The 21872-nt window shown below is 43.4% G+C and overlaps 1 protein-coding gene and 1 long non-coding RNA gene across 3 annotated transcripts in view; both read right to left on the bottom strand.

Moving 5' to 3' along the window:
• Positions 1 to 21872, bottom strand: part of RMND5A (required for meiotic nuclear division 5 homolog A) — a 50899-nt gene that overhangs the window by 9113 nt on the left and 19914 nt on the right. For both annotated transcript variants that reach the window (XM_084766897.1, XM_084766898.1), the window contains exons 3-6: positions 12992 to 13126; positions 11511 to 11611; positions 1204 to 1370; positions 455 to 620 (exon numbers count right to left, since the gene is read on the bottom strand). In XM_084766897.1, the coding sequence (XP_084623023.1) occupies positions 455 to 620; positions 1204 to 1370; positions 11511 to 11611; positions 12992 to 13126 (569 nt within the window). The remainder of the gene's footprint in view (positions 1 to 454; positions 621 to 1203; positions 1371 to 11510; positions 11612 to 12991; positions 13127 to 21872) is intronic.
• On the bottom strand, positions 1409 to 11504 carry LOC311588861. Its single transcript, XR_014776345.1, has 3 exons — positions 11315 to 11504; positions 2650 to 7746; positions 1409 to 1606 (listed from the first exon to the last, which is right to left on the bottom strand). It is a non-coding gene; the product is annotated as an uncharacterized lncRNA (long non-coding RNA).

The raw sequence follows: 21872 nt of genomic DNA, 5'->3' as shown, positions 1-21872 counted from the left end.
AAGATCACAATAAACATGCTAGAGTGTCTGTTGCAAATTAGTTCAAGTAAAAACTGTATTCTGCAACAAGACAGTTCGTAACTCAACACACAGGTGCTTTGTCCCAAGACGAGCATCATACTGTGTTATAAAACTAAATGCTTTATGCAAATGCCTTGTGTCACAAAGAATGCTAAAAAGATATACAACCAAACATCAACTTAAAACTCACTTCCATTTCTGCATCATTTACGTAAATATCAGCAGTGGGAAAGGGTTTTGGACTCCCTGGTTCTAGGTCACACTTGGAGAACTACTGCCCTAAAACTGTGTCACTGCCAACTGTGGTAAACCCAAGTGTCAACTATACACATCTCCAGAAAGACAACATAACTATTGGTTTAATCATAGAGGCATTAGGAAAAGCTGCCCAAGCACAGTCCCATTTCGGAGTAACCAGGGCCTGTTACTGCACCTGACACTGAGAGGAGACTCCACAGAGAGCCCCAGGAGGGCACAGGCATCCCGTGTAAAGATGTCACAGATGTCAGCCCACTGGTTTGCATCAAGTAGGTGAACATACGGTGAATTCTCAATGCCTTGTCTCAGGTACACGAGGCTTCCCATCAACACCTGAATGTCTAAAAGAAAAAGCATCCACAAAATGGAAGTGTACACAGCCGTATCTGAAACAGCATACTTGTGAATAATGGTTGAGAAAGCTAATGTATCTTATCCTAAAGTAATATAAACATCTGGTCCCCAAGCCTAAGTGCAAAGTCTCTCTCCTTAAACTAAGGGCACAGCATGGAGAGGGTGAGAAAAGGGAAGCACGGAATGCCGCACTTGCTGAAGAAGTACTCACGCTGAAGTGACAGCATCCTTACATTATGGCGTCCCTAATTCTGCAAAGTCTCTGGCTTCAGTGCTGTGCTGCTGCTCTAGTGTTCCCACAGTTATCCCAACAGTGTTAGTAACTAGCAAGTGTGTACGACGGACACAAGTGATGGCTGTTGGCTCCTTCCAAACACTAACCCAAGCCATGCTGGTGGTGCTCATGTGCACTCCTAACATTCTGGAATCTGACACAAGAGGATCGATCACACATCTGAGAGCAGCCTGGGCCACACAGAGGGACTGTACTCTCCCCACCTTCCCCATGGTCCCTCTGAAAAGTACAAAAAAAAAAAAAAAAAAAAAAAAGCTGTCTGACTCCAGACTCACCTTTTTGATGATTTAGGGCAAACGGCTGGAAATTTTTTGCATATTGTAAGGCTTCTCGCTGATTTGTAGTTCCACCCATTAACAAGCTAATAAAATACAGTCGGTGTAGCTTAAATTCCAAGGAGCTGTTTTGGGCTATGAGCATTTCTCGGTTTGATACTGCCCACCTAAAAACAGAAAAGGGTTTTTAAAGTAATCAAGGGCATGAACAAGGGTTTTTAAAAACTGGTTGAAATCTACCATGAGAAAAGGGGGTCTGGCCTGCCATCTAGTGGCAGGCTGTGGCAGCATCAACCATTAGATGCATGAACAAAGGAAAACATACTAAGTTAGAATGGTAATTACTTTTTTTTTTTTTTTAAGATTTAGTATTATATATACAGTGCTCCGCCTGCATGTACACCTGCAAGCCAGAGGAGGGCATCAGATCACATCATAGATGGTTGTGAGCCACCATGTGGAAGCTGGGAATTGAACTCAGGACCTCTGGAAAAGCAGACAGTGCTCTTAACCTTTGAGCCATCTCTCCAGCCCTCTCCAGCCATCACTTCCTTCTTTAATAAGGTATTATAGTAAAACTGGCTCTGGTATGTCACATAATACACTTGGATTTGAAGACGGCCACCAATATTCTACGGTTTAAGTCTTGAGATTCACCTAGATTGCATAGAGCCAATCTTTTCCCTATTAAACCAGCATATTTGTAAATTAATCAAAATTCTGAAGGAAGAACCTCTGACTTTTTAAATTATACTCTCCCACTTATTTATGCTTTCATTCTATACTGGAGGCACTCATCATGACCTTCACGTGGAAGTCAGAGGACAGCACATGAAATCACTTCTTTCCCTCCACCATGGGGTGGAGGGCACTGAACCCAGGTGAGGCTTGGTGCAAGCTTTTACCTGCTACTGCCCTACTTCCCCGTGAACCTGGAACCTCTTATGTTTAAACCTTGGTCAGACTTTATGCTACTAAGTTTAGCATTAAAGCCAGTGAACACGGTGACAGGGTGCTTGCTTAACATAGACAGAAAGAAGGGTTCAAACCCCAGTACTGCAACAACAGAAACACAGAAAAGCAGCAAACAGGTATTTTTCAAGGTTCTTGCAGTCTTAAAAGATTTATTTCTATTGTAAGTGTGTGTCTTGTCCCCTCAAAGGCCAAAAGAGGGCACTGGATCTTCCAGAACAGGAGTTTCACACCATTTTAGTCTGCCATGTGAGTGCTGGGATCTAAGTCCAGGTCTTCTGGAAGATCAACAAGTAACCAATACTATGTCCACAAATGTCAAAAAGATTTGAATACGAGGCTGGAGAGATGGCCCAGAGGTTAGGAGCACTGGCTGCCCCTCCAGAGGTCCTGAGTTCAATTCCCAGCAACCACATGGTGGCTCACAACCATCTATAATGAGATCTGATGCCCTTTTCTGGCCTGCAGGTGGACATGCAGGCAGAGCACTGAATCCATAATAATAAATAAATCTTTGCATAAAACATCTGTATAGATAGTGTTACTAAGGGAAAGAACAGTATTCTGTTCTAAAACTCTGAAGTACCGTGAGAGAGGAGGCACCAGCAGCACCAGCAGGGACTAAGTCAGCTTCAGGTGGAACTACCATGTTGATAAAAACAGACATGTACCACTGCCAGCCGTTAAAACCAAGCTCACAAATGTGACAAGGAAGCTTCACTGCTCACGTGGACATTTTTCAACTAACCCAATTCACCGAGGACCACTGGAATATGGATATAAAATGTGAGTAACTCTGGCTGGGAATGCATTTCTGTGGTAGAGTGCTTGCTCAGAATGCACAGGAACACGGGCTCAGTCTCCAGCACCATGGGGAAGGGAGGACAAAATAAAGGCAGCATGAAATCTGAGTAACTCTTCTTATTACACTGTATGTAACAGCACCTTCCTTAACTAACAATTTCCTGGCAGCACTCTTGTCCTTGTCTCAAGTTGCCTAACACTAATCAGTGAATGACAATTTGAATGGATGAAACAAAAATCAAAATTAACAAACAGACAAAAAAAAATCGTTCCACCAACTTTTAACATTTAGGGTGTACATTAGGCAAATTCAAAATTTTTATAAAAGTAAAGGCTTTTAATCCAAAGCAGAAGTAAATGTGCCAAACCACATACATTTACCCTTTTGACTTTGTTCATGCTAAACAATCAGCACAGAAGGGATAACATGTGTGTGTGGTTTTTAATGGGATTGGCTGATCATGCTTAACATTATATATTCTAAGTCCATGCATTTTCCTGAAAATTTCATAACTTCACCTTTCTTTAGAACTGAATAATATTCCATTATATATGTAATGTACTTTCATTATCCATTTATCTGTTAGACAAGGCTGGTCCATTTTCTGGCTACGGTGATAAGCATGAAGGTGTACATAAGCCTGTGGGCGCAGGGCTCTGTGTGTATGCCCAGCTGTGGGATTCGGGCTTTAAGTAAGTTTACACATTTTGTGTTGGACCATAGTTCTTTTGGGACACACGCAGCACGAGGACTGTGTCAGCTTTCTGTTCGCAGTTCAGGGCTGAAGCTTCTATGCTGGGGCTTTTGCTTTACACCACAGCTTCCTATAGGTTGAGGGCTCATACTAGCATCACTTTGCTGTTGTTAAAGGACATGTAAATGTCACAACTCTTTAGCCATTGCATTCTCCAAATGAGGAAACCTTTGGGCCTCTTTCATAAACACCCCGCCCCCCATAATGGTACTTAGTGACTACGTCAGTGTCCGCCCACACTGACTCACCCAGCAAGCTCTAGTCTGCTTAGTCTGTGACAAGGCTTGTAGAGTTAAGGCTCTGTATGAATAATTTCCATCGCCCCGTAGATAACATGATTTCACTCCCATGGCTAGCTCTCTCCCAGGAGTCTGCTCTACTGCTCCCTCTCCTCTCCTGAATCTGCCACTTGGGGTGGGCGTCTATTTCTGGTAACAATGAAAGAAAAACGCCTCTGGCCACGCCTCACAGCATGCACTCCTACACCCTTTCCCAGCATGCTAAAGACTACAAACGCCCTCCCTTTCTAGACTTCCTCAGGACGACTTGCTCCACACTTCCTTTTTTTCCCCTCTTGGGAATGACTAGCAATACTCAGCCCTATACATAGGGGCTTAATGGGAGCTATTAATAGTACAATAATATAATCCAAATGTCTTTAAAATTCATAGAACGGCAAACACCACAAAAATTAATTCAGGAAAAAAAAGTTAGCAGTTTCATAACTTCACTGTGGTATGATCAGCCCTCTTGGTGTGGCCCCCGCTTCTCACTGCCCCCCTCGGCTTTTCCTCCTGCCCCATCTGTGTCCTGCCAGCCCAGCCCACAACAGCACTCTCAACCAGGGATCCTCACTGTCATTACAGCTAACTAGGATCCAAAGCATGAACACCCACCCCAAAGACAAGACCAGTTGGCTACATCAAGAAACACCTCCACTATCCTAGCCCCAAACACATGCATGAACAGCGGAGACAGCAAACAAACAAACAAACAAACCTATGGCAATAGGTCCGGAGAAATGCAATTTAATTGACAGACAAACCGGGGCTTCAAAATTCCAACTATGAGTATGTTAAAGAGGGTATGAATAAATGCCTCAACAAAGACCATGAAAATACAAACAGAATGAAATGAAAACATCAAGACATGTACGTAGAAAACAGAATAACTAAAGAAAACTCAAATAATAAGGAAGTCAAACAAAAGCCTCAGAGGTAAGCCTCGCCAACAGATTACAAGACATGGGGGAGAATTTCAGGTCTTGAGGACAAAGCAGAAGAAATGGATAACTCAGTCAAAAAAAAAAAATGCTAAATCCAAAAAGATCCAGGCACAAAACACCCAGGAAATCTGAGACACTACGAAAACAGCAAATCTATAAATAGTAAGAAGAAGCAGAAGAAAACTGTGTCAAAGGCAAGTAAGATAATTTTTAACAAAAGAAGAAAATTGGCCCAGAAGGAGGCATCTGTCAAAGTAGAAACACACAAAACACCAAATAGACAGGACCAGAAAAGAAATGTCCCATGGCACATAAGAAACAAAACACTAGACATAGAGGAAAAACTTTCTCAAAAGAAAGAAAGAAAGAAAGAAGCCGGGCGGTGGTGGCACACATCTGTAATCCCAGCACTTGGGAGGAGGCAGAGGCCAGCCTGCTCTACAGAGTGAGTCCAGGACAGCCAAGGCTACACAGAGAAACCCTGTCGAAAGAAAGAAAGAAAGAAAGAAAGAAAGAAAGAAAGAAAGAAAGAAAGAAGGAAGGTATAAGGGATAAAGAATAGATCATATATACAGGCAGGCGTGACTTCTTAACGGAGACTCTGAAAACCCCAAGGACCTGGGCAGATGGTTCTATAAACTAAGAGACCACAGACGCCAGCCTAGGCTCCTATATCTACTATAATTATCACTCACAGTTGACAAAGAAAGAAAAAAACATTCTGTAATAAAACTAAATTTAAGCAATTTCTGTCTAACAATCCAGATCTACAGATTGCCCTAAAAGGAAAACCTCAGTCTGCTGAGGTTAACTACACTCAAGGAGACCAAAGAATAAATAACCTCAGAAGAAAAGATCAAAAAGAGTGTGTGGGCAAACAAGCCACATCGTAACAACAAACCAGAGTCAATAAACACTGATAGCTCTCAAAAATCAATGGCCTCAACTGCCCCAATAAAAAGACACAGACTAACAGACTGGATTAGAAAACAGGATCGAGGGGCTGGAGCAACGGCTCTGCGGTTAAAAGCACTGGTTGCTCTTGCGGAGGACCTGGGTTTGGTTCCCAGCACCCACATGGTGGGCACAACCATCTGTAACTCCAGTTCCAGGGGATCCAATGTCCTCTTCTGACCTCCATGGGCACCACCAAACACACACACAGTGCACAGGCACACAGGCAAGCAAAACACACAAAATAAAACAAATAAATCAAAAAGGAGGAATATAAAAAAGCATTTCAAGTAAATAAACCCAAGAAGCAGCAAGTGTGGCTATTTTGATATCTGATGAAACAGACTTCAAAATCAACCTAATCACAGAGTTAGGGAAAGACATTTTATACTCATGAAAGGGAAAAAAGCCACCAAGAGGATGTGGCAATTCTGAACATCTGCACCCAACACAAAGGAACCCAAGTTCATAAAAGAAACACCACTACAAAACAAACCATTAACTATTTTTTTCTTAAAGGACTCATAGTCATACGTGGTGGCACATGCCTGTAATCCCAGCACTAAGGAGGCTAATGTCAGCATGAGCCACACCACATTAGTTAGAAATTTTGTTTCAAAAAGAACAGGAGGGAGGCGAAGGGGGAGACTGGAGCATTACACATGTCTGTCTACTTAAAACACAACAAGCTGGCCACCCACCCCAGTACTTAGGAGGCAGAAGCAGGACAATCAGAAATTCAAGGCCAACCCAAGCTATCTAAGACCCGCATAGGAACAGAAAATATTAAAACAAAATAATAACACACACTCTCTCTGCTTTTCCTTAGGAACAGGCTTGGAACTTCCTACAACCTTTCACCAGCAGTAAATTTACAACAGCTGTTATCACCTCAAATGTTTTCTCTTCCTTTCCAGGCTCCCTACTGCATCATTTTCTGTATGCCTGTCACCCAGCACCTCATCACACTGTATTCTGAGACAGAAAGTCCACATTGGCCTTTAATTTCTTCATATAAGAGGGTGGCCTCGAACTCCTGACCTTGCCTTCATCTTCCAAGTGCTGGGATTACAGGTGTGAGCACCATACCCCACTCTTCGTAACTAGCTTCCCTAATTAAAGTGTTCTTCCTCCATCACAGCGTATAGGCAGAATTAGTTTTAAATGGATCACTTTTCTTTTTCTGTCTTCTCAGAATTAAGGCCAATTAATTTGGTAAAAAGAAGAAAATCAAACTCTATGGGGAAAAAACCCAACTTGTTCAACCTTGGATGCCCTTCTCCTGTCCCCTCAGGAGAACTGTGTTTTCTCTGTCTGTGGCTACTGAGAGCTGCCTGAAACTAAAGGCTGCACACCTGTGAGAAGCTGTGAACTGAGTAAGAAACAAACGCCAGAAACTATTTAAAATTTAAAAAATACTGTATGTGTATGGATGTTTTTTGGGTACCTGTGCATGCCTGGTTCTGAAAGAGGCCAGAAGAGGGAGCTAAATCCCCTGGACTGGGGCTACTGAAGGTTTCAGTCACCATGTGGGTGCCAATAATTGAATCCAAATCCTCTGGAAAAGCAAGTGAGTTCTATCTTGTCAACCATCTTTCCAGCCACAACTAGAAATTAATCCTATACCCTCAAGTTTGTAATTCTAATCTCTGATCATCAGGTAGAGTTTATTCATTCATACTATAGTTTCTCTTACATTTGATGAGGATTTTCTTATCCATAAGACCATTAATCAAACACTGCATCATGAAAGCATCAAGGCAGTTTCATCTCGTATCTTTCTGACTTTTCTTTGCACTTTACCTAATTTCTGGCCTGGGGAGACTCAGTGGCCTGCCTGGTACCGTTGATAGCCTGTCCCATATAAAACCCTTCTGCAATATAAACTAAGACATCATTTCCCCCTCTCATAATGTATTTTTATTTTATATGAATTGTTGTTTTGCCTGCATGTATGTCTGTATGAGGGTGTCAGATCTTGGTGTTACAGTTATGAGCTGTCTTGTGGGTGGCTGAGAGTTGAACCCTGGTCCACTGGAAGAACACTGGTGCCCTTAACTGCTGAGCCATCACCCTTCATTTTCCTGCCCCGCCCTCCTTTTCGAGACAAGGTTTCTTCTCTGTGTCACCTTGGCTGTCCTACACTCACTTTGTAGACAAGGTTGGCCTCGAACTCAAAGGGATCTGCCTGCCCCTGCCTCCCGAGTGCTGGGATTAACTCCTGGCTTCATTTCCTCTCTTATGTGAAGAATTCTGCAACCTTTATTTTCTCTCTTTCTCCTTATATGCCACTTGGTTATTTTTGATTCCTCAAGTTGTACGTGGATGGTCTGCACTAACAAGAGGTAGTAAGGAATGCTCTCACAGGAACTGGGAAATCATTTTATGGTCTAAGATGGTCGGTCAGTAGTGATCGCTAAGATGCCCTGAGACTCAAAAGGTAAGTAAAACTCAGATATAACCTCAAACAAAATACTAAGCAGCTAGTTTAGACTTAGACAGATATGTAAAACCGACACATACAATATATACCACTGAAGACTATGGATGCACAAGAAAAAGTTAATGATGACTCCGTATGTGGTGAGAGACTGGGTGACGTACAGACAGGGAGGGAGATTCCTCACTGTATTTTTACTTTACTGTATCTTTTGATTTAAAAAACAAAACAAAACAACAAAACTCTGATCCATTTATTACCTATTTGGAATAATCAATGTTAACCCTAAACTCAAACATAAAGGTTTAATATAAAATAAAGACTTAATAATGTAATGTTTTTGAAGTAAGGCCAGCAATCAGGATTTTAACTTGTAAATATTAAAAATTTTCTCCAATAATCTCTTGTTCTGTTTCCACAGCCATGGAGCACAAATTAAACCATCTTCTACTTGTAGCTCTCTATGAGCTAGTCTCAGAGCCAGACAATCCACAGAGGAGGAGGAGGAAGGGGAGGGGGAGGAAGAAGAAACTATTTCTAAGACTACAAAGCTGATGTCAGATCCCAGCCTTTTCAAAGCTGCCAAGGTGATGTTCGTTCTGATGCTTCAGCTTCTCTGGACAGAGCCCTTTGCTTCTGAATGTCAGTTACTGGCTTAACTCCAAAGACAGGACAGTTTCCAACTACTTAGCATTTCCCTCTCCAAAAGGAGAAGTTGTGAGTTCACAGCTCACACTAAGGCTAAAGCTGTGTGCAGAGTCAGCACAGCCACACAGTAAGCAATTAATGCAAGTTAGGTGAACACCCTAACAAGCAAACGAAGATATGAACGCTTCCCTGAAGAACAACTAATCACTGCAGAGCTGGGGACTCAACATACTTTTGTATCTAGGCTCCCTCACTCTTCTTCACCTAAGAGTACATGCCAAATTTTGCAAATAAAAAGCTATAGATGCTTGGTTAAATTTATCTCCTAGGTATGTCACAATTAAGAACAAACCCTCTCAAAACACAAAACATGCCAAAAATGTTGTCGCAGCGCTTGGGATACAAAGAAACAGAAAAACAAAAAGAAAAAACAATAATAACAACAACAACAAAACAACAGAAGTTCAAGACTAGCCATTGCTCTAAAAATAATACCCCCTCTCAAAAACCAAACTATAATCAATAATCCCTATAACTGCTATACAAAGGCAACACACACCTTACAAAGGCACACAGTTAAAAATAGATTTAGAACCGAGATCACTTATCTTTTTAATTTACACAGAAATCATATAACATACATTTACACAAGAACCTTCTACCTGTTCGTATGGGCTAGTTCCAGAAATATACAATTTTTAAAAAATAACTGATCAAAATAGATTAATAAGGTAATTTCCACCCCAACCCAAAATACAAATACTACATGGGTTATTCTCAACCATTAACACTGATTTCAAATATTCTAAGTATTAAAACACCAAGATACTACTTTGGTTATCTTGGTTTTTTTTTAATCTTCACTTTATGTTATTTATTATAAATATCCTGGTAATCTTCACACTAAAAATTTTACAATGGAGTCAGAGACCTTTTCATGGGACAAATAACTTGCTCCCTCTTTTGTGTGACCCATGCCAAGACCAAGCACTTTACATTTTTAAAGTTAAAAAAATAAGAAAATATGATAAAAATCTCACGTAGCCCACAAAACCTATAATACTTATAATTTGGCCATCTGTGCAAAAGCCTGTCAACTGTCTTCGTGATTTTTCTCCTGTTGTGAAGAGGCACCATGACCAAGGCAACTTGTAAAATAAAGCTGCTTACAGTGTCAGAGGGTGAACCATGGCCGTCACGGCACGGATCGAGGCAGCAGGCAGGAAGTGAACGACCACCCCCAGTGACAGACAAGGCTCCTACAAAAAGGCCCACGACGCCCGCAACACACCTCCTGATCCTCAAATGTATGATGGTGGATGTTTTTGTGCACAGTGTATTCAAATGTTGATTTCTGCACTCAGAGATCTGGTTGCAGGCCAGACACTGGCACTGCCATTTCTAAGAAGCACCTCTTGTCTGGATGTTGTGTAAAAATTGTTCTCCATCACCTGATTGGTCAATGAGGAGCTGAACAGCCTATCGATGGAAGGAGAGTTAAGGCGGGGCTCGCAATCCCAGGAGTCCCAGGTGGAGGAGAAGACACGGATGGAGCAGGCGTGGCCAGGGCAGGACTAGTGGGGCCTGTGGCTAGGAACCAGGCCGGGCCAGCACAGTCAGGTTAGAGTGGATGAGTGTCTGCCCAGCCACAGTGCCTGGCGCTTATTAATAAATGTAACAGCTCTCCGTGCCATTATCTGGGGGCTACAGCCAAGTGTAGCAAAACCATTTAACTTGACATATGTGGCCTACAGAGGCCATTCTTATTCCAACCACACGCCAACCCTGTTCTAACAACTATTTGGGATAACAAGTAAATGACATGTTCAAAGTAAATCATCAAAATCCAGAGTAATTCATTTGTGCATCACCCTGGGTCTAATCCATCGCCCCATGAACACCCAAGCATAGCGATCTGGGTCCGGGGCATGATCCAGCCAGTTACTGTGTCTGCTGGCTTGCTACAGGGGCCTGATGACTGGGGTTCCATCCCTAGCACCCACAGTGAGTTGTCCTCTGGCCTCCACACATGCACTGTGGCACCCATGAGCCTGCATTCTCTTATCTTTGACACACGTTCTGCCCCTGCGCGCAGATGCGTGTGTGCCTGCCTCACACACATTTTTTTTTCTGTTCATGAATATCACTTAAATCATCTCTCAGGATGACAGCACAGTACCCAGCACATTACGGAGGCACAAGTATCACATAAAGATTGCCAAATCAACGGTGTTTCAATTCTACCACTGAATTACCCAAAGAGCCGTCGCAGCACAGACAAGGAAACCCTTTCTCTTCTGGAAACATGTTCACCTGTTAAGTTCAGCAGGCTGCCATGTTCTAGTATTCTAGAGCCCATATTTGACTTGGTTAAAAGAAATACCACTGTTCTTTCTCAAGTCCTCTGAAGTTTGCCCCAGGTAAAACAGACCTTTCTATATAGCTCACATGTGTTTTACATATAAACTTTTTAACAGAGGTTCCCTCACAGTACCTAAGAATAACTTACTCAAGAGCAGGCCTCAGAACTCTGACTTTTAATGCTTCTAATATTCGATTTAACTCCACAAATGGTTCTTTCTGACTTGGGTCCACAGACAGACCCGATTCCTGGAAGGGAAAGAAAAAACAAACAAAACTCCTTAGTATATTCATTCACAGAGGAAAAAGCTGACCTAGACTTTAAAATGCAGGGCTGTCAATGGTCATTTCCTTTTAGCATATACGTCTATGGCAGAAACAGAGATTGTGCTTTTGTCGAATGCGAGCTGAGCACACAGCCGTGGGCTACAGCTGGGTGTGGGTGTGGCTCTGCACATTCAGGCAGATGCACACATGTGCACGCACGCGCACACACACAGGCTCTTCCTTAGGATACACGGTGAAGCTGCAGAGAGGAGGAGGGCCCACGGCAAACTGCAGAGCTACAAGGAGTCTGAGCGCTTACGGGGCAGGAGCCGTGAGCCTCTCCTGCTACTTCTCTCTCTGCACAAGAAAAACAGACCTTTTGTGACACTGTTATCTTGAGGCTGTTATCTGAAAACAAGCCAATCTTCAATGACAACCTGTAAGACCCATATGGAGGAACAGGAACACACACGCCCCTTAAAAGGTACAAAGAAAGACCCAAGAACCATTCATTTAAACTGCTGCAAATAGAAAAGGCTTGGATTACAGACTGGTTTATGATTCACTTTAAATTATTTTCTCTTTTGAGTTCTTCATTTTTTAAATAAGAAATGCAACAGAACGGAGTTTGGCGATAGGGACAAGAGAATGACCCGCAGCCCCATCAGCAGGCTCCCATGGCCTGGGCCCACTCTCTGACTCTGCAAACCTCCCCCCCCCCCCCCCCCCCCGCCCCCGTGTGAGACAACAGTGACTGCTGCTTCAGCGCAGCAGAAAGGAGAAACAGGCTGTGGTTTGGAGGAAACACACAGTACACAGCAGCTATCGCTACCATGGCCTCATGTGCTCCTATCTAACAGACAGGAGATGGGCAATGCCCACCTCAAGAAAAGTTCAGTTTGAAATTAATGTGATATAGTTTTACTAGGTCAGAAAAGCAACGATTAATATCTTTGTTTCTTTCCTCTTCTCTGTTATATTAGCATTCTCTATCAAAAGAACACAGGAGCAGGATAAATGGCATGCCAATAACTGTAGCGCTGAGGAGGCTGGAACAGCCAACCCGAGCCACACAAGAAAAGCAGTGTCACTTTTGATACTCTGACTCATGACTAGGAACCAACCTACCAGCTTCAGAATAAAGAAACAACAATTTGGATGTGAAACTTTAGTTTCATAACTCAGGTTAAACTGCATACTAAGAACTTAGTAATTTCCTAGCCAAATGACTTAGCCATGGTACTTAACATATTACAACGCTATATACAGTTGGAGGTATACACCAGGTCCCATCCGCAGACCATGCGAGCTCCACAGCACTGCCCCGTTTGCCTGACCTGCGCCTCGGCGGCACGTGCTTACCTGGCAGAGCTCCTCGGCTACATCCAGCATTCCTTGTCGGAAGAAGTGCTCCACCATCACCTCATTGAGAAGCCGTTGGCTGTCCGCCTGCCAGCAGCCATCTATCCCCACACTGCTAATGTCAGAATCAAAATTCTAGAGGGAAAATGTAAAAGAATGCTTTCACTCAGGGCAATTACTGCTACAATAAACAAGAACATTAAAAAACTTGGGAAAATTTATAGATTTAACACTGAATTCAGTGAAACTGAAATCAATAAACCAATTTTTTTTCTGGTTATTATACTATAGCAATATTTTCAGAAGCATTCTATCATCTGTCAGAAGCATGCTCAATACAGGAATGTCTGTAATGTGACGGACAGAAACACACACACACACACCCCTCCATCAACACAAGACTGCTAAATAAACCAAGGCACAACACAACAACTGCAGTTCCAAGGCTGGGACTGAGGAGACAAGCGGTGAAAAGAGCAGTTACCATTACTAGGCCTACACTTACTTGAGCTATGGATATAGTCTGACCCCACAGAGCATAGTCCAGATTCTCAAAACTGAACTAAGGTAGACTAGCTACTTAGAAGTGCAATCCAGACAGCTGCAGCTGGGGTGGTGGCCGGGGAACTTTAATTCAGAACACAGCTGCTCTGGCAGGAGATCACGTCCAAAGCCTTCTAGGTCTGTGGGATCCAACTGGAATACAAACACTCATTTAATCCAGAAAAGAGAGGCAGACAGATCTGAGCTCAAGGGCAGCCTGGTATAAAGCAAGTATCAGGTAAAGAGAAGCTTAGGTCCAGGCATGGTGGCACACGCCTTTAATCCCAAACAATGAAGGTGAAGTTAGTTTGTAGAAGGAAGCACCCATGTTTGAAGGTGATGTCTAATTGAGTAGCAGAAAAAGTGACAAATCAGAGAAAGATGTGATAAAATAGGATATACTAAACTGAGAACAGAAAGGGAAGGGAAGCTTAAGGGGGCAGCGCAGAGAATGAGGAGAGGAGGAGGCAGTTCTCCCAGGAGAATTTGACAGCGAGAGGCTGAATGAGAGAACAAGCTGACACAGGAGAAGACAGACCGAGCCAGGGAATGAGAAGGAGCCAGGAGATTAGAGCAGATTGCTGGAGTTAGTTTAAGGCCAAGCAGAGCAATTCGGAGGCCAAGAGAAAAGCCAGATTGAATAAGCCAGCTGGGAGAGGAGTTTGAGCCAGCTGAGGTGGACCAGCCAGCCCAGACACAAGAAAGGGTGAGCTTTGCCAGGGCAGTGGTGGCGCACGACTTTAATCCCAGCATTCAGGAGGCAGAGGCAAGTGGATCTCTGAGTTTGAGGCTAGCCTGGTCTACTGAGCTCCAGGACAGCCAAGGCTACAAAGAGAAACCCTGTCTCGAAAAGTAAAAAAAAGGGGGGTAGGGCACGAAAAGAAAGGGTGAGCTTATTAAGCAGTAAGTCTTAGGCCTGGGTTAGATTGAAGAGGCAGGCAGATCTTTGAGTTCCAGGCCAGTCTAGTCTACAGAACTACTTCCAGGAAAGAAAAAAATCTGCCTCAAACAAACAAACAAAAAAGAGTGAAGAAAGAACACATCTGTGTCATGGTCTCAAGGTTTTCTTTTTTTGTTGTTGTTTTTGTTTTGTTTTTGGAGACAAGGTTTCTCTGTGTAGCCTTGGCTGTCCTGAACTCGCTTTGTAGACCAGGCTGGCCTCGAACTCACAGCGATCCTCCTGCCTCTGCCTCCCGAGTGCTGGGATTATTTACTCTTTGACAATTCCATGCATGTATATAATGTGTCTGCATCATATTCATTCCCATGCACTGTACTGATGGACCACTCCTTCCTAGTAAGTGCCCTCCTACTTTATGACTCAGGAGTTGAACTGGGGTAACTCGCATGAACACGACAGTGGAGCTATTTACTGGAATGTAGGCAATTTAACAGTGAAGAGAGATGACTCTCCTTCCTCTGGAAGCCATTAAGTGCCAGAAGCTCCTCAGCTAGGAGGGCCTCCGAGCCCTCCCCCACCATTATTTCCTAACAGAATCTCTTATACTACAACTTATCCTAACAAGTGGAAAACCACAAATATCCTAATGCTAAAGCAATGCACATAAGAACTTACTGGTCCACAGCACAAGGAACCACAATTAGCTATAAAATTTTTGAGTTTTGGAGATAAAGGTTGAAAAGAAAGAAGGGGATATAGAAATGTACAGGGAAGATAGCTCAATTGTCACTCACAAGATTATTTTTAATTCGTTGGTATAGAATTCAAATGTAATTATTCTTCTCCACACACTATATATATGTGTGTGTATATGTGTGTGTGTGTGTATTTCTACTCTAATATGAGGTATTGTACCCATACAACTCAATTATAATACAAGGTTTGCTTCCAATACTTTGAAAGTGCTAAAATTAAATTTGAAAAATTTTTGAAAGTTTTTGAGTTTTACTTCTACTTATCAGAGATCCTACATTTTAGGTTTGACTCGTGGCAGGCCACAGATACTTTTAAACAAAGCAATTTACATTTTGTGTGCTGTCTGTAACAAGCAGAACACTGGAGTGGTGGTATTTTGCTTTTCTTCTGGACTAAACTAGAAATCCACAGAAAAATGGGGCTATTTTACTCCCCCAAAGGCCATTCAAATGAATAAAACAATAATGTAATTTACTTCAAACTCAGAATCTGCCCATAATTCTCCACGTGCCTAAGCTTATAATAAGCAGTAACCACCATGACTGAGTTACACCCCTCACTGATCTGTGAACAAACACAGCCCCCGGGGTGCTAGTCTAATAATTACTTCTCAATCTTATCAACCGCCTATAAATTTCTTGTCAGGTATTTAATTCCCCAGGAAAGAAAACAATCATGGAAAATAAAAACGCTTCCAAAGATTTTTTTTCCAAAAATATATATTTTTAATATATATTATCAGTTTGCTTGTTTTTTGAAAACCCAGGTTGACATCAATCACACTATGTAATAAAAATGATCTTAAGCCAGGAGTGGGGGCGCATGCCTTTTAATTCCAGCACTCGGGAGGCAGAGGCAGGGGCAGGCGGATCGCTGTGAGTTCGAGGCCAGCCTGGTCTACAAAGTGAGTCCAGGACAGCCAAGGCTACACAGAGAAACTGTGTCTTGGAAACCCCCCCCCCCAAAGATGATCTTTTACATAAATTTTACATAAAGTCTTGGGAGCCAGATGCTGGAGTAAAAGCCTGCTAGCTCAGAGAGGCAGAGAAAGCTCCCCCAGCTGACCTTCCCCTCTACCGAGGTCTGAAAAAGACAGAAAGGAACCTCTCCCTCTCCACACCATCTCAAAAACCCCTCAAAAATCAATGGCCCTCTCTCCTACTTCCTGGGCACCTCTCTATCTGTCCTCCTGTCTGCCTCTTACTACGTCCCTTCCCTGTCAACTGGTTGCCTGTCCACCTCTTGACTTTACTCCTGTCTTCGATTAAAGGTGTGCACTAGGGCTGTGCTACACAACTAGAAACAGGGTTTTCCACTAAACAACACAATCGTGGGTTTACAGTGTGATCAAATATCCTGCAACACATAAGCTCCTGACCTCCTACCTCGCTCACACGTGCAGACTATGATTACACCCACACCATGTCTAGCATATTATCAGTTTTAATAGTTACTGCTCAATAACTACATGTCCCAGATTCTCCTTAGGACTACAGAGGTCACTCCTGCCCACAGGCATTTTGACCATCCACCCTGTGGGCAATGAAGATGTCCCCTTGTCGTGAATAAACATGGTCCCGCCTAAGGTCAGACCAAGCCTCTCTTTATACAGCTGCTTTTAAAATAATGTAACAGTTACCACCAACAGTATCTGCTCAAATAATAAAATTCTTTGGGTAATTAATTTCCTTGAGATAGATACATACCAAAAAAATAAGTGTGAATTACTGAGAAGACTTTTAAAACAGTCCAGCATTTAAACAATGTTACGGAGTTTTACAAGGATGTCCTTTACTTTCTTAAAACTTACTATGGTTACTACTACATGGGTAAGAAAAAAAACGGAACAGCCCTTACAGTAGGAATTCTCTTTAATCACAGGAAACTTTATAACATCTCATCTTGGAAAGCAAACAGGAACAATGCATGTTTCTGAGTTCCCTTCTACCACTGAGCTTTCACTTTAAACAACTAAAGAAGACAGAAAAACATTTCACAGTTTACGTTCTGGTTGCATGTAATAAAAATGAAAGCCGAAATTATGAATGGATGTTGAGGCGATGCAAAGCAAGTCAACTCCCTTTGTTATAATGCAAGTTCTTACTCACTATTGCATCAGAGCTGGCATTCCCTCCAGCTTCTGGTTACTAGGTGACCAAACACATTTACACGGCTACCCAGGAAATCAGCAGCACTGTAAGCCAGCAGAGGCACTAACGTGAAGACACACCTGACTACTAATAGCAGCATGGGCTGTACGTTTTCCTTTCATATTCTTAAAGCAGCAAGAACCAACTACACACATCACCTGGAAAGCAGAGGCCAGAGGATCTTGAGTTCAAAGTCAGCCTGGGTTACACAGCAAGACCCTGTTCCAAACTAAAACCCAAAAAATATGCCAGGTATGGTGGCACACACCTTTAATTCCAGCACTTGGGAGGCTGAGGTTGGCAGATCTCTTGAGTTCAAGGCCAGCCTGGTCTAGAGTGAATTCCAGGGCAGCCAGGGCTACCCAGAGAAACCATGTCTTGAAAAACAATAAAGAAAGGAGAACCCTGGCATGGTGTTCTTATTCGAGAAGGAAGGACTCAAACAACCAAAAGAGGAAAAGCAAAGTGCAGGATGCAATAAAGCTTAAAAAAAAAAAGAAAGAAAGAAAGAAAGAAACAATGTTGTTTGCACTGTTGAGTGTGGCTGACTTGGGTGGAAAAGTGTTCACAACTCCTCAGAGAGCTCCCATGGGGGCGGCAGCAGGCTTTCTGAGGCAGGAAAGGTGTCTGGTGTTCACAGAGCAGTTGGCTGAAGCAGGAATAGAATCCAAGACAGCCCCATGGGAGCTCTCCTTTCCTGCCTCAGATGGCCTGCCGCCACTGCCCGGGGAGCTGTCCATGATGACGACAACCTTTCCTGCTTCAGCCTTCACAATGGACTCTTTGTAAAATTTGTACACATTTTAAACTTTATTACCCCTCAAGGCAGAAAATTGGCCCAACCTGCCCACCCCCACCCCCCATAACTGCCATCTCTAGCCCCTCAGTAGGACTCATTGCATGAGAAGTCTGGACAAAAACCCACCAAGCCCTAAGCTTCCCCCAGCTCAGGCTTGAAATCCCACCAATCCACACTCTGGAAATCCCTGCCCCAGAAAGCTCTACCCCCTAAGAAACTCTATACAAACACCGCAGACACCACGGAGGCAGGCGACAGGAAGGAGTTGGTTGAGGCAGGAACAGTCACCATGGACAGCTTCCACTGAGGCACCAATAGGAGCTGCCATCATTTTGTCTCCACAGCTCTAGAGAAGGCAGGAGGAACCCACTGCCCTGAGGCAGGAAGAAGGACTGACAGGGAGAGTGGCTTTAAATTTTAGTGGCCTGATGCTCCAGGGCTAACTAAACGTAGCTCTTGGGGGTGAAGGACTGAAGGCAGTGAGGACAGTGGGCTTCCCACAGCTTGGGGAAGGTAGTGTTAGGCACAGAGAAATCCCTAAATGAGGGGAGCAAGAAGAGAGAGCAAGCAAGCCCTGGTAGAGGCACCCAAGCTGGCCGAGGCTGCTGAGGCAGTGGTGGCAGCCTCAATCCGGCTGCTGCCACTCAGCAGCCAAATCCCTACAGACAGCTCACTAAATCTGGAGAAGCACAAAAATACTTCATCATGAAGCCATGAGACCTAAACAGCGTATCTGCGCTATCTCTTTAGGCATCTTATGAATACAATCAAATAGGCTCAAAGACGGTTTTTCATCACTCTCCTAAATACAGTCAAGCATAAATCACAGGTACTGAGCAGTTCAATGGGAAAACAGTATCTGCTTTAATTCCAAAGTGCCAACTCTCCATCTACTCTGAAGAAATCCTGGCATATGAGCCCAACAATAGGTTACTGTTGCACCCACAAGGAACTGGTTTTCTTTCTCAACATCTAGTTAGTCTGGGTTAGGAAGGAAGGAGAGACTCCAAAGGACTCCTAACAGATTAAGAACACCTGGACTGGAAGAAGACGGCTACCTTCAAACTCAACTCACAAAGATTACATTCAGAAAAGTATGGATGGAAGCAAACTCTCCAAGTGAAAAGACAAACCACCCAAGAGGAAAACTATGAACAAAAACACAAAATTCACAAGAAGTCATCCTAGGCGGGGCGTAGCAGCACACGCCTATAATCCCTGCACTCAGAAGGCAGAGGCAGGTGGATCACTGTGAGTTCGAGGCCAGCCTGGTCTACAAAGCGGGTTCAGGACAGCCAAGGCTACACAGAGAAACTCTGTCTTGAAAAAAAAAAGTTATCCTAATGATCACACAAGAAAAGATGCTCCACCTCAAAAGATAGGAAAGGCGAAGTGAGTATGACCAAACACTATTCACAACCACCTGATTAATTTTCAAAGGTTTTGAAATCTGGCAATCGCAAATGTGATGAGAAATGAGGGAACAAGACTGTCACATATGCGGGGTGGTGGCGGCGTACGCCTTTAATCCCAGCACTTGGGAGGCAGATCTCCATGAGTTCGAGGCCAGCCTGATCTACAGAGCGAGTTCCAGGACAGCTAGAGCTGATACACAGAGAAACCCTATCTCAAAAAAACAAAACCAAACAAAAGAATAAGACTGTCACACATGCTGAGCAGGACTATAAACTGGTGTAAACCCCAAGGGACAACCTGGCAGCACCCTGTAAAGCTGGTAGTAAGGTGCAAGACCTATGAGGAAAGAAGCATGTACTGGGCATATACTAGACAGTGCTCTACACGCTGTGGCTGGGGAGTGAATTTGGCAGTGCAGTGTCATCACCAGCGTAGGAGGAACTCTAGACGCCAACACTATCTTCTGTGACACCCCATCACTTCCTCCGTACAACACCCATGCTTGTACCTCTGCTTTGGCTTTCAATGTTAAAAGACTCATACTGGTCAATTTTTACTGTATAAGCACAAAGACATACTAAGCCACACTACACACTGATCCTCTATGAAGATAAACAGGTTCTGCAGCCTCCTGCCTGTTTCTCCCCTATCCCTCAAGGACTGCACATCTCAGTCTGATGCTCCATTGTGTCTTGTTAGAACAGAACAGAGAAATGTCAGTGACTTACTCTCCCAAAGACAGCAAACATCACATTCTGCAAGGAAAGGAGAGATTCCTATGCATTCGGTAGGCGCTCCAAAGGCACTAAACATCACTTCTTCCAAGGAATCCTAGTTGAAAAGGGTTCTTTCAAGTCTCAGATCTGGGTTTTAATCTCAACTCTCTGCATTTGCTCACTGACTCTAACATAAACATCAATTTTCATATCCATACTCAGGACAGCAGTTGTTGGGATTCAAATTAAGTTAAACAGTTGTTCAAGAAGATGTCAATAGCTGGGCAGTGGTGGCACACGCCTTTAATCCCAGCACCTGGGAGGCAGAGACAGATGGATCCCTATGAGTTCAAGGCCAGCCTAGTCTACAGAGTGAGTCTAGGACAGCCAAGGCTACACAGTGAAATCCTGTCTCAAAAAACCACCACCAACAACAAAAAGCTGTCAATAATATAAACAAAACTTTCTACCAGTAAATAACATGTAAAAGGTGAATCTCAGTTGGCCCTTCCCACCTATTCTGATGATTTAAAATAATCTCCACTAGAAAACACAAAGTTTTGTTTGTTGAAACAGGGTTTCTCTGTGTAGCCTTGGCTGTCCTGAGCTCACTTTGTAGACCAGGCTGGCCTTGAACTCAAGAGATCCTCCTGCCTCTGCCTCCCCGAGTTCTAGAACTACAGGAGTGCGCCACTGCGCCCAGCTGAAAACACCCACTTTAAAAGTTTTATCGGTGTTGCTGTTGCATACACGACATGGCTGTGAAAACAGGTGGATACACGAGGGCCATGGCATACATAAGGAGGGCAAAGGGCAGCTTGCAGGAGGGAATCAGCTCTCTTTTCCCAACATGAATTCCAGAGATCAAATTCAGGCCACCAGGCTTGTTCATTTTGCACTTTTATCTACTGAGCCATTAGAAAATGTAAACAAACACCAAGCCAGGCCAGGTGGTGCACACCTGTAATCCTAGCCACTCTGGGGGCAGAGGCAGGCCTGTCTCAAAACAAAACAAAACAAATTCACCAGGCAGTGGTGGTGCACACCGTTAATCCCAATAGTCAGGAGGCAGAGGCAGGTGGATCTCTGAATGCGAGGCCAGCCTGGTCTTGCAAAGTGAGTTCTAGGACAGCCAGGGTTACACAGAGAGAAACTCTGTCTTGAAGAAAAAAAAAAATTTAACTCAAAAATCACTTAAACTGGGTGTGGTAATAAATGTTTAATCCCAGAACCTGGAAAGTAGAGGGAGGAGGGGGATACTGAGGAGTTCAAGGCCGCCCAGGTTACACAGCTGACACTTAATCTTAAAATAACACTAGCACTTGAATCAAGTCTGCTTGTGGCGTGTGGCTCTTGGCCTAACGTGCCATAGGTGCTAGACCAAGCATTTCATCTTCAATCTTCCTGATCAGGTAAAGTGGAAATCCTCCAGTCCAGAGGAATCCTCTGAGACCTGGCTACCAAGCTCTAGGCTTTCTTTTGTGTCCTGTACTATAATTCAATAAATGGCTATCATCTGTATAATGTAGCTTCATTCAGTTTGGAACAGGATTTTATTTTCTTTTTTAATTTAGGCTTATAATCCAGAGCAGATGATGTA

Source organism: Acomys minous (assembly GCF_964271855.1).
Source record: "Acomys minous genome assembly, chromosome: 17".
Taxonomy (NCBI): Eukaryota; Metazoa; Chordata; class Mammalia; order Rodentia; family Muridae; genus Acomys; species Acomys minous.
Note: the sequence above shows the minus strand (reverse complement) of the source record. Positions and strands in the feature narration are given on the sequence as shown.